The sequence below is a fragment of the Mesoplodon densirostris genome, chromosome 11, assembly GCF_025265405.1.
Source record: "Mesoplodon densirostris isolate mMesDen1 chromosome 11, mMesDen1 primary haplotype, whole genome shotgun sequence".
In the NCBI taxonomy this organism is placed as follows: domain Eukaryota; kingdom Metazoa; phylum Chordata; class Mammalia; order Artiodactyla; family Ziphiidae; genus Mesoplodon; species Mesoplodon densirostris.
Window position 1 is genome coordinate 106,100,632 of NC_082671.1, and position 16,245 is coordinate 106,116,876.

At 54.7% G+C, this 16,245-nt stretch overlaps 1 protein-coding gene across 1 annotated transcript; it reads left to right on the forward strand.

Annotated features, from left to right (window-relative positions):
• Positions 1-7,279: 7,279 nt before the first annotated feature.
• LOC132499596 (phosphoethanolamine/phosphocholine phosphatase-like) lies at positions 7,280-11,474 on the forward strand. The gene is given in 5 exon segments (XM_060114244.1): positions 7,280-7,311; positions 7,490-7,619; positions 7,622-8,315; positions 9,071-9,209; positions 10,958-11,474. Coding segments are annotated over 5 exon segments (1,512 nt in total).
• The last annotated feature ends 4,771 nt before the right edge of the window (positions 11,475-16,245 follow it).

Genomic DNA, 16,245 nt, shown 5'->3' on the forward strand with positions numbered 1-16,245 from the left:
CGAGGGACAGTGTCCGGGAAAGGCTTAGTCGCACCACAAGTGCCTCTGTGGGATCAGCATCAGGGTGTGGGTTAAAGATAGTATCGGGGTGTCTGTTACGGACAGCCTCGGGGCCTCACTTAGGGACAGCGTCAAGGTTCACTTAGGGAGAGTTTCAGGACTTCAGTAAGAGATGGGTCAGGATATAAGCTTAGGATTGTGTCAGGATATAGATATTGACAGCAGCAAGTCTTTATATAGGGACAGTGTCAGGGCCTGAGATAGGAGTAGCATCGGTGCTTTTGTTAGGTTAGGGTTAGGGTTAGGGTTATGGATAGAGGTTTTGGGTTAGAGGTTTAGGCTTAGGGTTAGGTGTTAGGGTTAGGGTTAGCGTTAGTGTTAGTTATGGGTAGGGTTAGTTAGGGTTAGGGTTGGGGTAGGGTTAGGTTTAGGGTTAGGGATTAAGGTTTAGGGTTTAGGGTTAGGTTTAGGGTTTTAGGGTTTTCGGGTTCTAGGCTTTCAGAGTTAGGGTTTAGGGTTAGGGTCAGGGTCAGGGTCAAGACTAGGGTTTTGGGGTTAGGGTTTAAGGGTTACAGTGAGTGTTAGGGTAAGAGGGTTGGCTTATGGTCAGCATATGGGTTACGGTACAGGTTAGGGTATGGCTACGGCTTAGGCTTAGGGTATCTGTTAGGGTACAGGTTAGTCTTAGGGTATGGATTAGAGTTAGGATACAGGTTAGGGTACAGTTTAAGGTTAGGGCACGGGTTAGTGTTGGGGTATGGGTTAGGGTCAGGGTCAGGGTCGGGTTAGGGTTAGGGTTTAGTGTTTAGGGTTAGGGTTAGGGTTAGTGAACGGGTAAGTTTTATGTTAAAGGTGAGTGTTAGGGTAGCGTTAAGGGTAGTTTTAGGGTTACGGGTTATGGTTAAGTTTAGTGTTAGGGTTAGTGTTAGTGTTGGGTTAGGTTTAGGTTTCGGGTTAGGGGTTAGGGTCAGGTTCAGGGTTAGGGTTAGTTTAGGGTTAGGTTAGGGTTAGGGTATGCATTAGGGTATGGGTTCGGTTATGGTTTAGTTTTAGCGTTCGGGTTAGGGTTAGGGTATGGGTTCGGTTAAGGTTTAGTTTTAGCGTACGGGTTAGGGTTAGGGTATGGGTTAGGTTATGGTATGTCTTAGTTTTAGGATTCGGCTATGGGTTAGGGTACGGCTACGGGTTAGGGTTAGGGTATGGGTTAGGGTACGGGCTAGGGCTAGGGTACAGTTTAGGGTGTGGAGCAAGGGTGTTCTGAAGGAGTGGCTTGGGGTCAGGAGGCAGTGGAGACTGTGTTTCATGGGAGAGTCTTGCTCACCTGTGACATTTCGTTCTCGGGGTCCGCATGGCAGCGCGGATCCACCATCTGCCCATTTTTCTGTTCCTTCATCGCTCACTCATTCCCTTGCTCATTCGTTCATTGACCCTCTCGATCTGTGACTTGAGCAGTTACTAAGGGTGTACTGTCTGCAGCAAAACACAGGATGCAGAGGGCCCGAGAGATCTGGCCATCGGTAAGACTAAGGCCTGCTCAGCGCGTCACTCACGGTGAGCCCGGGAGTGAACTGTGCACCAGGGCAGGGGCTCCACAGGGACGAGAAGACCATGCAACTGGGGTGCTGCCACTTCCCGCCTCCTCTCCCTCAGGCTCCCTGGCCTTCCCGTGTCCCTGTGGCACAGCTCTGTGTTTGGTCACCCTTTGTGTGGTAGAGGCCTGGAGGAGATGGTCAGTGTCCTCATGGGAGGATCCTGCTGCCCACAGAGCACCTGGGACTCTGAATCCAAGTTCAGCAAGGGGAATACTCTGGAACTTTCTGACCCTCCAGGCACCAGAAGCCTGGGAGCTTGGCTGGGCTTCTATACCCACTTCTTATGCAGTCTCCCTGGATCCCCCATCCCACCACAGTGAGTATCCAGAAGGTGCTTTGTGAGACCCTTTCCAGTCTGGGCAGCACCAGGGCCCTGGGGCTCTTCCAGGCCCAGAGCATCTCTGAGTATGTTCCAGTGTAGTGAAAAATTGACAGTTTTCACACAGTGTAGAACAAGCCTGGCGGTTATTTATGGTTTGTGTTGTGTGTGATTTTTTATGGTCTTGGAGAGTCCTATCGTTTTTTTTATGCATCAGCACATTTTCCCACAGCATGTGCTTGAGTCCACAGGCTCAGGGGGTATTCCTGGGTTCTCTGGTCAGGAAGGCCCAGTCAGACTGGAGGGGAGACTGACCACATCCAAGGCCTGGTCCTTGTCAGGCAGAGGGCAGGAGATAGTCCATTTGAGGTAGGATTGAGGCTCATTCCAGGAGGGTCATCCTGACTGTGGTCTAAAGAGATGCTGCTGCTTCTGGGAATATTTTTTCTAGAGGAGAAAAACAGAGATGTTGTATAGAGCATGACTTGGACTAACAGGCAAAGTCAAGTCCGTGCAGGCCTGCGGGAGGGGGATCATGTCTCCCAGATCTTCATGGACTGTAGACCCAGCACCTCTGCAATCAGCCCCAGGTGGAGCAGCATTAAGACATAGAAGAAGTGGACTTGGGTCAGACTGCAGCTTTGTGATTGTGCACAGAGACGGCTGACTGTTTCCCAACTCCAGGGTTCTAGAACTGGGGCCTCTGGAGGGCATAGGCATTCAGGAATATGGTGAAGTGCTTATGGAAGAGTAGTTAGCAAAATGTAAGCCTCAGCCCACAGCAAGATACCATGCAAGATAACACAAGACCCCCAGTCCGGAAGTAGCACCGACATGACCTGCAAGTGACACTCAGACTTGCTTCTCCCACGAGCGGCTGGGGCAGTGGAAGGCTCGGCTGAGGCAGCTGAGCAGGCTGGGTCTGTACCCCACGACTGGGCAGGGCAGAGTGTGCTTGAGCCTTCAACGAGCCTCTGTGACAGGTGCAGGGCCGTGACCATCTTTATTTCCCAGGGACCATCTGCTGTCTCCTCGTTCTTGGGGAGGGTGAAACAAAAACAAACTTTATGAAATTTCCTGAGCTTTTGTGTGTATGTGTGTATTACGTGAGTGTGCGCAAGCATGTGCATGTGTGTGCTGTCTGTGCACAGGTCTGTGTACATCCGAGTGCATGTGAGTGTGTTTATGTGCATGCAGGCACATGTGTGTATGCACGTGTTTTTGCATGCGCAGCACGTGTGATTGTGTGCCTGTGTGTGACTGCAGTCCATCTTTTCATGTGTGTGAATGCCGGTATGCTTGGGCATGTTCGTGCACATATGTGTGTACACATGCGTGCTGTGGGGGGATGAGGAAGGCATGGAGTTGTTGCTTTCTGGTGCCGCCTTCCCCTACCCTCCCTTTTGCTGTTGCTTCAGCACTTTGTGGTGAAGTGTAGAGACTCAAAAGGAGGACCAGTACCCGCTACCGTCAGTGATCTGTCTGCTCATCCTCATGGTCATCCATCTGTCCAGTAAACACCCCTGAGCCTGTGCCATGTGCTGGGGCCTGGGGTCCACAGTGAAGCAGGCGCATGCTCTCATCTCTGCTCAGCCCAGCCGGGTGCGGGACACAGAAGCTGCAGGCCAGGTGTGTCTGTGGAGGGAGAGGTAACCTCTGGCTGATGGGTCAGCGGAGGTGGCAGCTGAGCTGAACTGAAGGAGCGGGATGGACGGAGCTCGCTCTAGAGGAGGGTGGGGGCAGGGGGCAGGGGAATGGTTGGGTGCCTGGCTCGCGGGGAGGACGCATCGCAGAGGGGCTGCAAGGGTGGCCAGACAGCTAGCTTTGACTTCGTTTTATAGACAGAGAGAACAGTTTTGGAACCAGAGTGACAGGATTAGACCCATATTTTTCCTCTGGTGGCGGCTGAGGGGTTTGATGGTAGAAGAGAGAAGCTGGGCCGAGGAACAGGGGTGATGGTAGGGGCTGTGCCTCTGCCAGGCTTCCAGCCTCTTTGTGGTGGTCCCTTGGGTCCACAAGGTTAGCACGCACCTTGTGTGAGGCCGGAATGGGGCTTCCTCTTCATTCCCTCTTTCCCAGAAGTAAACGCAACACAGTTTGGAGTTGGTGAGACTGAGGGGGCCATCTTGCAGGAAAGGCAAGCATCAGCGTTGGCTGGGGTGCCTACCCGGGGTCAAGGGGGAACCCTTAGCCAGACCCGCAGACCCCAGGGAAGGACACGGTGTGCTCAGAGAGGCAGGGATAGTCAGGAGAGCCAGGTGTGCAGAGAAGGCTCGGCCAAGGGGGCCCTGGGGGCTCAGGCACTCAGGGAGTGAGGGGAGGGGTGGCCAGACAGCCGTGAATGAGGCCCAGGGGTCGACGGGGTCGTGCTGTGTACAGGGTGGACACACAGGGCCCGAGGCTGTTCCGTAGGGAACGTCTCCCGGCTGCAGTGGGCTCTGGAAATCGTCTTCGGGTTGCCATGCCTCCTGGGGCTCTCCGGCCCAGGCCTTAGCCGGGAGCTGCCTGTCCAGCCTACCCCGGCTCCACCTCCAGACTGCGCAAAGCTGGGCGGGCGGGATGGGCTCCTCGTGTCTCAGTTGCCATGACCTGTGACGTTTCCTTTCCAGTTGCCAGATTCATTATAAGAATATATGTACAGTTCGTTGTGTTGTTTTGCGCCACCCGTTGGCTTAGGGAAGAACTGCCCTAGTAGGTTGGCCTGCAAGGTGTGCTACTTAAGAGCCTCCATCTGACATACTCTTCCCTGTCCGAAATGCAAACACAGCACACACTCCCTGCCTGGTTTGGGAATGATGACACCTCACCTCTCGCCCCTCCTACCCTGTCGTGCCCACACTCCAACCTCAAGGACACTTCGGTTCCCCATCTGACTCCCGACCCCTCCAGCTGGCTGGGGACAGGCAGCCTCATGAGACAGTGTGCACAAAGCTTTCTGGCTGGGCTGTGAGGATGGGGACCAGGTCCCACCTGTGCCAATGAAGTAGGCGTCTCACCTGGATTTGTCTCCGTGCTCTTGAAGGTGGACTGAAGGTCAGACAGTCCAGAGGCCAAGGGCCCAGAGGAGGGGGGTGTGGGCGCAGGTAGACCAGGAGCAGCTGCCCCTCTGGTCAGGAGAGTCCAACAACCCAGGGCTTTCTGGTTCCTGGGGGGAGGAGAGGGCAGAGGCAATGGGGGCCCAAAGACAGGTCCTGATTCACCTCTGGATGGAGCCACTCAGCTGAGCCCAGGTTTTAAGGAATTAGAGTTAAAGGATGCAGGCTAGAGGGTCAGGGTTAGAGGGTCAGGTTAGATGGTCTGAGTCAGGGTCAGGGTAAGGGTTAGGAGTTTACAAGTCAAGGTCGAGTATCTAGGGGCTAGGGGTTAGGAGCTTTAGAGTTTAGGATTAGAGATGAGGAGGTTAGGGTTAGGGAATGAACAGTAGAGATTTGGGCATTAGGGTTAGTGGGTTAGTGTTAAGCACAACTGGCCCACGGCCCCCCTAACCCCACACCTCTGAGTCCTGTAGGACGGACAGGACTTGCCCGGGGTCACTCACGAGTGTGGGGTTCACCTGGGCCGCTGGTTATCTACCCCCATCCTGGAACCTGAGAGCAGAAGAACGAAATGTCTGCTCGGGTCACTGACTGTTTCAAATCCGCCTCAACCTCAGTCAACGGCTGTTAGGGCCTCAGAAGCCCACAGGGTTTCCTCCTACCATCAGAACTGGAAAGAGTAGTGCTGGCCCCACTTGGGCTGGGCAGCCCGGGTCCAGCACAGGCCTGACTGAGCTCACTCCATCGTCATGTTATGAATTTATACAGAACTTGGTGCAGTGACCTACCAGCCCCCAGGTGCTGCCTCCTGAGGGCTGGTGGGGCCCTCCTGGGACTGCAGGCATCCTTTGTCCCATCTGAGAGGGCATCAATAGACATCAAGTCTCAGGACAGCCCTTGACCTCTGACCATCCAGGCAGTCATCTGTGGTCCTCCAGCTCAAGCCAATCTGGTCCCTGTCAAGCCCCTGTGGCCAATTACTGAGCTGCCCTTGTCGCTGGGCAATTGAACAGCTACCTGGGCAGCACAGACAGCCCTTCGGGATGTTTCAGTTACTAACATCCTTGTGGTTGAGAAAAGGGCCTTCTCCTCTCACAGGCTCATAGCCTGCCAAGCGAGGTAATAACCGTCTAAACATTTGAGTGTGTTCCTGACACAACAACCATATGGCAGACCATGGCCTTGTAATCCTTTGGGCTTCCAGCTCTAACAAACTTTTGATATTCATACTCATTAAGAGTCAAAGGTACGGGAGCAACTGGGCCACCCAGTGGACAGTTTTGCACTGAGGATGCATGGTCTTGGAGAGCCACGTGCACCCATGTGGTCTCTGAAAGCTGCCAATGATGGATTCCATGATACGGCATAATCTTTGAGCCTCCCACTGCTTCATTGAGCAAGAATTTCCTAACCACCATAGCATTTAGTCTCTGCTCTTTGTAAAGGAGGGAGGAGACTGGATAAATGAGCAGTATTGTTCTTGGGGGATGGGTGAGTCATGTGGCCAGGGGGCAGGTGTGACTCCTGGGCTCCCGCCACCAGAGACATCAAGGAGGGCTGTGCCTTTTGCAAGAGGAAGAGGTTCTTGCTGTTGTGGACGGACAGCAGGAGCACTGGATGGGTGGCTGCAGCCCCTGACCCTAAATCAGCCCCTTCCTTCCTTGGCCTTCAGATCCCACAGCTGTGCAGTGGGCCGTCACTGATGTGGAACCTGCCACTTTCCCCAATCCAGCATCTGTTCTCATGCTAAAGTCCAGAACCTCAGCTTTCCTTTGGGATCTTCTTACCTGTTTCCAGTCCAAAGAGTTCCAGAGGGCTGATGCTACGTTCCACCCACCTTGAAGATGGGCATATGATCCACATTTAGCCAATCCCATGTTCCATCCTATGGGTGCTCTGATGGGTTCAAGGACGATGCTATGATCCAAACCAGGCCATTGACGTTTATTTTTTGGCCATACTGTGCAGGCGGGATTTTAGTTCCCTGACCAAGGATCGAAGCTGTGCCCCTTACATTGGGAGCTCAGAATCTTAACCACTGGACCACTAGGAAAGTCCCATCCCCTCATTTTCAAAACTGCTATGGATTTAAAGCACACAAGACGGTTGTGATATGAGTGGCCTTTTCAGTATGACTTCTTTGACTTAGAATGTTTTCAATGTTTATCCGTGTTGTAACATGTATTATCAGTGTTTCATTCATTTTTTTTATTGTGGTTAAAAATACATAACATGGGGATGGGGGGAAGTGGAGGGAACAGCCCAGATGCACACCATTCATGAATCCTCTGGACTGGAAGGACTCCTGAGAGCCGGAGCCCGGAAATCCGGGAATGGATAAGACACAGCGTCCCCTCCAATTCCGGTAAGCACCCCTCGCTCGATCCTGTGCCCAAATACCTCAGCTAGGGCCTCTCCCCACTCTTGACACTCCAGACTCAGCCGGGACAGACCTCCGCAGCCGCCGCTCCCCACCCTGCAGGAGAAGCTCAGAGGTCCTGTCCCCCTTTCCTCTGAGGGACTCTTTTTGGTGACCACAAAAGGATTGGGTCGCTCAGGACAAAGCTGGTAGAGGAGAGCAGGATGGCTGTGCCCGGCACGCCACGCTTCCTCCTGACCTTCGACTTGGACGAGACTATCGTGGACGAAAACAGCGACGACTCCGTCGTGCGCATGCCGCGGCGGGCCAGCGGCTGCCTGAGAGCCTGCGTGCCACCTAGCACGAGGGCTTCTACAACGAGTACATGCAGCACGTCTTCCAGTACCTGGGCGAGCAGGGCGTGCGGCCGCGGGACTTGCACGCCATCTACGAGGCCATCCCCCTGTCGCCCGGCACGGGCGAGCTGCTGCAGTTTGTGGCCAAGCAGGGCGCCTGCTTTGAGGTTATTCTCATCTCAGACGCCAACACCTTTGGCGTGGAGAGTGCGCTGCGCGCCGCCGGCCACCACGGCCTGTTCTGCCGCATCTTCAGCAACCCGTCGAGTCCCGGCCCTTGGGGGCTGCTGGCGCTGCGGCCCTTCCACGCGCACAGCTGCGCTCGCTGCCCCGCCAACATGTGCCAGCACAAGGTGCTCAGCGACTACCTGCGCGAGCGGGCCCACGACGGCGTGCCCTTCGAGCACCTTTTCTACGTGAGCGACGGCGCCAACGACTTCTGCCCCACGGGGCTGCTGGCAGGCGGCGACGTGGCCTTCCCGCTCCACCACTACCCCATGCACCGCCTTATGCAGGAGGCGCAGAAGGCCGAGCCCAGCTCCTTCTGCGCCAGGGTGGTGCCCTGGGAAACCTCCACCGAAGTGCGCCTACACCTGCATCAGGTGCTGAGGACGTGGCCTGCAGGGGCCACCCGGGCGGGGAGGGGGTGGAGCGGTGGGGCTCGGGAAAGAGAAAGCTAGTTTTATTATTCCCTTTCCCTTTCGTTTCGGTATCTCCCTCCGGGATTTCCCGGAATCCGAGGTTGGTCCATTTGGGGACTGGCGGAGGGAGTTGGGAGCTGTCCCCATCTGTGCAGTTAACCGAGGTTAGCTGCCTCCCCCAGTTCCACTGCAAGCGAATTCTGGAGTCTGGCCGCAGCAGCGTGGCACGCATATCTGAGCAGGCAGCAGTGTTTCCACAAACCTTGCCCTCTCAGTTGGGAGGACGGGGTTCCCTGTCAGGGTCGAGAAGGAACATGTCCCGCCACGTTGTGGTTAACTGTTGCCTTGGGCCGCGTGGCCTCCCTTCTCCAGTTTTCTGTCCAGAGGACCCAGGCCCCAAAATGTTCCCCCCCATCTCCCCCACACTGGACTCCCCACAGAGAGAGGTGGTCCCTGCCAACGGTCCCAGGCCTAGATCTTGCTTTACCTACTGTGACTGTACACTACACTCCTTGCTTCACCCCCGCCCCCCGCCACCCTGTCAGCATCCCCACAGGATAAAAAGCTCGAGGGAACAGTCACCTCCTGTTGGTGGAAAGAGGTAGCACACTGTTCCGGGGCTCGGGTCTGGCCAGCCAGGGAACTCACAGAGCCCGACGATGTCTCCTTGCACCCCAGCCTCGTCTATGCAGCAAGAAAGCAGGGACTTAACCAAAGTCGCCCCACTGACTGGGCCCTTTTGAGTCCCCCTCCTCCCGTATGGAACAGAGAGCCATGATGCTTTAAAGCAGAGCCAGTGGAAACCCAAGGCCCACCTCCCTTTTCTGGAGTTTCAGAGCTGTGAAGGAGGTGAAGGGGCGGAGGTGAGCGAGGTGTCTCACGCTGCCGTCTGGGGGATGAGGGCGAGGTGAGCTCTGCTCTCAGAGAGCCCCACCTAAGTGAGGGAGCTGGTCCCCACTCTTGGAGAAGTGCCCAGCCTGGGGAACCAAGACTGAATCCATAACAAAGCAGGCAACAGGCAAAAGAGCAGGGTGCGGCCCACCTTCGCAGAGGGGCACAGGGGTCTAGTGTGGAGGGCTCAGTGAGCACCGAGGAGATGGGAGATGCTGCTGCTTAGGGCAGGCAGAGGAGGCTCAATGAGCGGGAGCCTTACAGGTGGGTTGCCTTTCAGTTCCTCGGCCCGCTAGCCCTGCAGGGCAATCATCAGGAGGTCATCAGAATTTTATTCAAAGTTGGCACTTGGAGCTGGAGACCCTGTCTTGCATGGCGTAAGGGTCCCCTGTGGGTAAGGTCACCAAACTTCTTGGCTTCCAGTTCTTTCCTGTCTCCAGCAGGCCTCTGGGTACCTCCTGTCTTTACCAGGACCCCTTCCCACTGAAATGGGGGGAAGGAACAGACACAGCTCACAGCCCAGGAGGCATGCTGGTCTGGTCCAGTCTAGACTGGAGCAGGCTTTGGTGTGGGACTCAAGAGGCTCACTCAAGGCGGTGCTTGGGTCAGCATCCCAGAGATCCCAGGCTGTCGGCAGCTGGGCTGCACATAGTTCCCGGGGAAGAATCCAGACCCCTCTGAGCCGATGCCCTCACACCAGCCATTGGAGTAGCGGCGGGTGATGCAGATAATGGTGCCCTCAGAGAAGGAAAGTTCATTGTCCTTCTGGCGGGTGTATGGGTACAGTGTCATTACTGCAGGGCGGGAGGAGAGGGGTGCCATGAGATGTGCCTCCTGCCCCGCAATAGGGATGCTTGTGCCCACATACTGGACTCTAGGGGGCAATGTGGGGAGTGGGGCAGGAGATGCCTTCTTCAAAGTCTCAGGACTCCTCCCCAGCTGAGCCAATATTATCAGGCCAGCTGCTTCCCTCCTCTGTAGGGGTGCGGTGGGGTGGAATAAAAGGCTCCACAAGGGTGACAAAGGCCATCCCCTCCACTCCAAGAAACTTCAGTGTTTGAGAGCAGGGCCCCAGGATCTACCCATGTTTTGTAATCTGCTTTCAGCCCCCGTTCATCCTGGTCTTGGAGGTATTGCTCAGTAGGTGCTCTGGTAGGTGCTCAGTAAACACAGCAACATTGAACAGTGTAGACTTGGCCGAGTGAGCCTTGGGCAAGTCACTTAGTTTAACCTCTCAGGCTCAGCTTCGTCTGTTAAATGGGAGTGTGAAGATCGTAGGACGTTAAGTAAAAGTGAGAAAATGGACGAGAAGCTTTGACTCTGGGGTCTGGTATAAAGCAGGGGCTAAATTATGTTAACCCCCCCCACATAACATTTACCATTTAAATCATTTTGAGCATACAGTTCTATGGCATTAACAACATTCACGTTGTTGTACAAATATTCTCAGCATCCACCTCCAGAACTTATTCATTTTCCCTATGGAAAATTGTGTATCGGTTTCTCTAAATTTTTGCCAACATTTGTTATTTTTAGCTTTCTTGATTGTAGGCGTTTTAGTGTGTGGAGGGGTCGGCGTTGTGGTGTTAACTTGCATTTCATCACGACTAATGACGATTAACATCTCTTCATATGCTTGCTGACCATTTGTATGTCTTATCTGGAGAAGGGTCTTTTGAAGTCCTTTTTCCATTTAAAACATTGGGTTGTTTGCCGAGTCCCGCCAAGCGCTCCTCCTGGCGGCGTTGGTGTCGGTGAGTTCAGGCTGGAGCGGTCTCCGCGCCGCAGGGGCCCGCGCCCCGGGGCATCGCTAGCTGCCTCTCAGGAGAGGAGACGCCCGCCCCCCGGCGCCCGTGCCTGGAGGGCCGAGATCTTGCTGCGCCGCGCGGACGCGGCGCCGGCGGGGCGGGTCTTGCTCGGCATTAGCTGCGGCTCACCTGAGCGTGGCGGCGTTCTGCGCGCTTCCTCCGGAGGAGAGTGTCCCGGAAGTGGGCGTTCCGGCGCCCGTGCCTGGAGCGCCGAGATCGTGCTGCGCCGTGCGGACGCGGCGCCGGCGGGGCGGGTCTTGCTCGGCATTGGCTGCGGGTCACCTGAGCGCGGCGGCGGTCTGCGCGCCTCTCGCGGAGGGGCGTGTCCCGGAAGTGGGCGTTCCGGCGCCCGTTCCTGGAGCGCCGAGATCATGCTGCGCCGCGCGAATGCGGCGCCGCCGGGGCGGGTCTTGCTCGGCATTGGCTGCGGGTCACCTGAGCGCGGCGGCGGTCTGCGTGCCTCTCACGGATGAGAGTGTCCCGGAAGTGGGCGTCCCGGCCAGAGCGCACCTGGCGCGGGGCGTACTTGGGGCTCCTCGCCGTCGGCGCCACGCGAGCCGGCGGCGCTCTAGAGAGCCAGCGCCCGGCGGCTGGGAATGAGCCGTCCCGTGGGTCCCAGGCACCCCAGCGGCATCCGAGCGCGGAGCGTAGGGAGTCTAGGGAGCCAGCGCCCAGCGGCTGGGAACGACCCGTCCCGTGGGTCCTTGGCACCCCAGCGGCATCCGAGCGCGTAGCGGAGGTCTGCAGACCGCAGGTAAGGGGACAGGGGTTGGTGGGGGTGGGTGGAGGAAGGAACGATGAATTACACCACAGCTGTTTGGTACAGGGGCAGAAACAGAAAACTCAGACGTTCCACTGCAGAGGCCATGGGAGTTAAGTTGTAAATGCTGCTGGCTTTCAGTAGCCGGCAGCCATTCTCTTCCTGTAGCTGATGGGATACAAAGCTCTACTGGGTTGTTCTTTGCACGGGATAGTCTTGTTTTGCAGAAATTCAGCTCAGAGCCATCCTTGATGTGTAAGTGTAAGGTCGGATCTTAACAAACGGCATCGCGAAACAGAGGAAAGCTTCAAGTGAGCTTTATTAGGGGGCGCTCCCGGGCGAGGTTCACTGGTCCGAGAGAAAGGGGCCAGAGAAGTCGCCCCCGGGCGAGGGCTGGGCAAGATTTTATAGGGGAAGAAGGGAAAGGGGTGTGGTGAATCTGGGAGGGCGCAGGGAATTCCTTATCTGGTGGTCTCTTCGGGTGTCGTGGCAGTATCTGTTGCCGGTTATTACATCAGTCTTGGGACCGCTAGTCCCGTCTCTCGAAAGGCGGGAAGGCTGGGCCGGGTGGAAAGCCCCCAGGTCAGTTCCTGGAACTGGGTGGTCCGGAATGTCTCCAGGTCAGTTTCTGGAACTGGGTGGTCCGGAGAGTTTCGGTCTGATGCAACCTGTGAATCTGATTGCGTTCCCCTGCCTCGGGCCAGTTGGCCTTACATTCCGACATCTTTGGTGTAATGGGGCGGCGTTCCGATCTCTGGCTACTTCATGCTGAATGGGGGAGTCGAAAGGGGAGTCATGCGACCAGAGGTCCGAGGCTTAGGGGAGACCAGTGGGGGTTTCTGTAGGAAGCAAGGTGTAAGGTCCGAGGAACATTTGGTTTGTGGCCACCCGAGAGACTTCCTCCATGCGCCGGCGAAGGAACCTAAGAAAACGGGGCAAACATGAGCAAGATACAGATGAGAATTAAGGGGCCTCGGGTTGGTGTTAGCCAGGTATAGAGGGTGGATCGCCTCCAATCGGGAGTTGGGGAGGCGGACTGTTGGTGTTTGCGTTGGAGTTCTTCTCTTAAGCGATGGAGGGCGTTTACAGCAGCATTCCTCCTGTAGGAAGAGGCAGGTACCTCCTTTGTCGGTCGTCAGGAGATCCAGGGCTCATCGATTCTGGAGAGCGACTCGGGCTATGGAGGTGATTTGGCACTGGAGAGAGGAGATGGAGGCGGCGGAGCCTTCAATGGCTAGCTAGAGTTTATGTTCTAAGTCGCGGGATGTTGAAACATTATGTGTTAGAGCTCCCCCCCGTCCCCCGAGGCCTGCAGCGACCAGGGAGGAGGCGAGAGAGATGCCTGCGACCAGAGGAAGAAAGATAGCTCTTTTTTGTCGGGTAAAGGGCGGCGTGATTAGCGAGGAAAATTCGGCTTGGCTATACAGTGTGAGTTGTGGGATGAGAGTAACGGGGATACATGGGAAGGGGGAGTAAGAATTGATCTCTTTTGTGAGGGAACCATTGTACCACAAAAACATGTCTGGTGGTGCTTCAATTGATGTGTTTACCATGAGGGATGTGTTGCAAAGAAACCCAGTATCAGCTAGATTTGGTCGGCTGCCGTAGCAGATGGTGAGATTTTTTTGAATCAAGGAAAATGGGGACTTTTAACGGTGAAAAAGGTGGGTTTTGGGATGTGTAGGAAGTAGAATTGAAGGGCTGGTCGAGTGGGACAGCAGCCAAGGGTGGCCGGCCAAGCGAGGCACTTAGAAAGCAGTCAGAGATATTACCTATTCCTGTGTGGTTGAGTATCTGTAGTGTTTGTTTGGTCAGTTTGGCTGCTGCTTCTAGGGCCCGAAGGCATGGTTGCCATCCCCGATTGGTTGGGTGTAGCTGTTTGGAGAGGTAAGCCACGGGGCGGTAGGAAGGCCCTACAGGCTGGGCAAGGAGTCCAGTGGCTATTCCGGCCCGTACATCCACAAAAAGGTGAAAAGGTCGGTTTGGGTTGGGCAGAGAAAGGGGAGGAGAAGATATCAGAGCGTTAGGGAGGGTGAGAAAGGCCTGTCTAACAGCGGAAGGAGAGGTGAGGGGTCCTTGAGGGGTTTCTTTAGTGGCTAGATATAAGGGTTTAGCGAGGAGAGCAAAGTTAGGGATCCAGTGTCGGAAAAATCCTATAAGGCCCAAAAAGGAGAGAATTTGTTCCGCTGTTTCCGGAGGCTGGAGTTCACGGATAATCCGGGTGCGATCGGCTGTTAGACCTTTTGTGGTGGGAGTAAGATGGAGCCCCAGGTAGGTTACAGAAGATACAGATAAGTGAGCCTTGGTTGGGGAGACCCAATAACCACGAGAGCCAAGGTGATTGAGGAGATCTGCAGTATGTTGTCTTGAGAGGCTGAGAGATGGGCTACAAGGGAGCAGGACATTTACATATTGAAGGAGTGTGCTGGGGGTAAGGGAGCAGTAAGTGAGGTCCCGTGCCAACGCCTGACCGAAGAGGTGAGGACTGTCGTGGAAGCACTGGGGAAGAACTGTCCAGGTGAGCTGACTGGAAGTATGAGTATCCGGATCCGTCCAGGTAAAGGCGAAGAGGAAATAGGAGTCGGGATGTAGGGGGATAGTGAAAAAGGCATCTTTGAGATCCAGAACCGTAAAGTGGGTTGTGGATGGGGGGATATGGGAGAGCAAGGTGTATGGGTTTGGTACTACTGGTTGGAGAGGAATTATGGCCTCATTGATTAGTCGGAGGTCCTGGACCAGGCGATAATCCCCAGAGGCCTTGCGGACAGGCAGGATGGGGGTGTTGCAGGGAGAGTCAGTGGGGATAAGGAGTCCCTGGTTTAGGAGTCTGGTGATAATAGGTCGTAGGCCCCTAAGGTGAGTCTCAGAGATGGGAAATTGGGGCCTTGATGGAAATTTGGAGGGGTCCTTTAGGTGGATGAGGACGGTGGAATGGTGTGTTGCTATTATGGGCTTAGAAGTATCCCAGACTTGGGGATTGATTGGGTTCAGTGTGACTGGAAGAGGGGGATAGGAGGGGGAGGGTTCTAGAGGTAGGCCAAGAAGAGGAAGCAGGAGTTGGAAGGAGGGGACGTTAGGGTCAAGTCTAACCAGCTGGAGGGAGGCCCCTAAGTGGAAAAGGACATCTCGGTGTAGCAAGGGAACTGGGCAGGATGGTATGACTAAGAAGGAATGAGTAAAAGGGAGTCCTTCTATATGACATGGGAGTGGACCGGTCTGGAGTGGGAAGGATGGTTTGCCATCAATACCCATGACCGAGATCTGGGAAGGAGAAACTGGCTCGGAATAAGTAGGCAGGACCGAATAGGCAGCCCCCGTGTCCACCAGAAATGAGATGGACTTGCCCGCTACCTGTAGCGTTACCCTGGGCTCGGTGAGGGTGATGGGGGTCTTCGAGTCCGGGCGCCGTCAGTCGTCAGCCAATCCCAGCAGTTCGAGTGGTAATGCCGTTGGGTCGGCCCGCCCCCCGCGTGGAGATGCTGAGAGAGGGCCAGTCGTAGGGCAGTCGCTCTTCCAGTGGCCCGTTAGCCCGCACGTGGGACAGGGTTTAGAAGGAGGAGAGCGAGTTGGGGTTAGGGTTTAGGGGTTAGGGGTTAGGGTTAGGGTACAGGTTAGGGTTAGGGTATGGGTTAGGGTACGGGTTAGGGTTAGGGGTTAGGGTACGGGTTGCATGCATCATTGCTTTCAATCGTCTGCATTTGCTCACACAACCTCACCAATCCTCTTAGCCCCAAGTGTCCAGCCTTATGTCTCATCCAGCTGTGGGTGTAGATTTGGTCAGTCCAGATTGCATCAGAGCCCCTTAACGAATTCTGTAAGGATTTCGCTGTTTTTGTGTTTGAAATTTATTTTTATAATGGGGTTGAGCTGATTTTCACTGCCGTGTTTATGCCACTCTGTACACCCTTGATTCCCTTACGGAGACATATCAATACATAGGTATTAAGATTCTTACTAGTCAGATATATTAATCTGCAGGGAATAGGGGATGTTGAGTCCAGTTCACTGAGCAAGGAGTAGGTCTTGTCTATTGCAGGTTTGTTTTATGGAACGGTACCTGTGCTAATATCAAACTCTGGTTTTATGCATCAACCCACCTCACCTTTCCCCTTAAGCAGGCATAAGAGTTTTTTTTTTTTCTAAATGTGAGACTGTTCTGTTTTCTAATTCAGCTCATGTGTAGCCATGTTTACATTCCCTTCGTAAGTGATATTTTATGATAAGTTTCTTTATCTGTTTTACTTATTTCCCTTGGAATCATTGTACCTTAATCCAGTCATTATGTTGCTACTGGCTTTATGACATTGATTCCATGCCTGAGGGATTTCCCATAGTACGTAAGTACCACAACTTCTTTATCCACTTTTTTCTTTCTTGGGATATTTAAGTTGTACCGAAGTCGGTTTTCGTGTAAACAGTGGAGCCGTAAACTTTTGGGTGGCTGTTTCTTTTTGATATTCAGTTTTCCCAATGTATACGCCCAT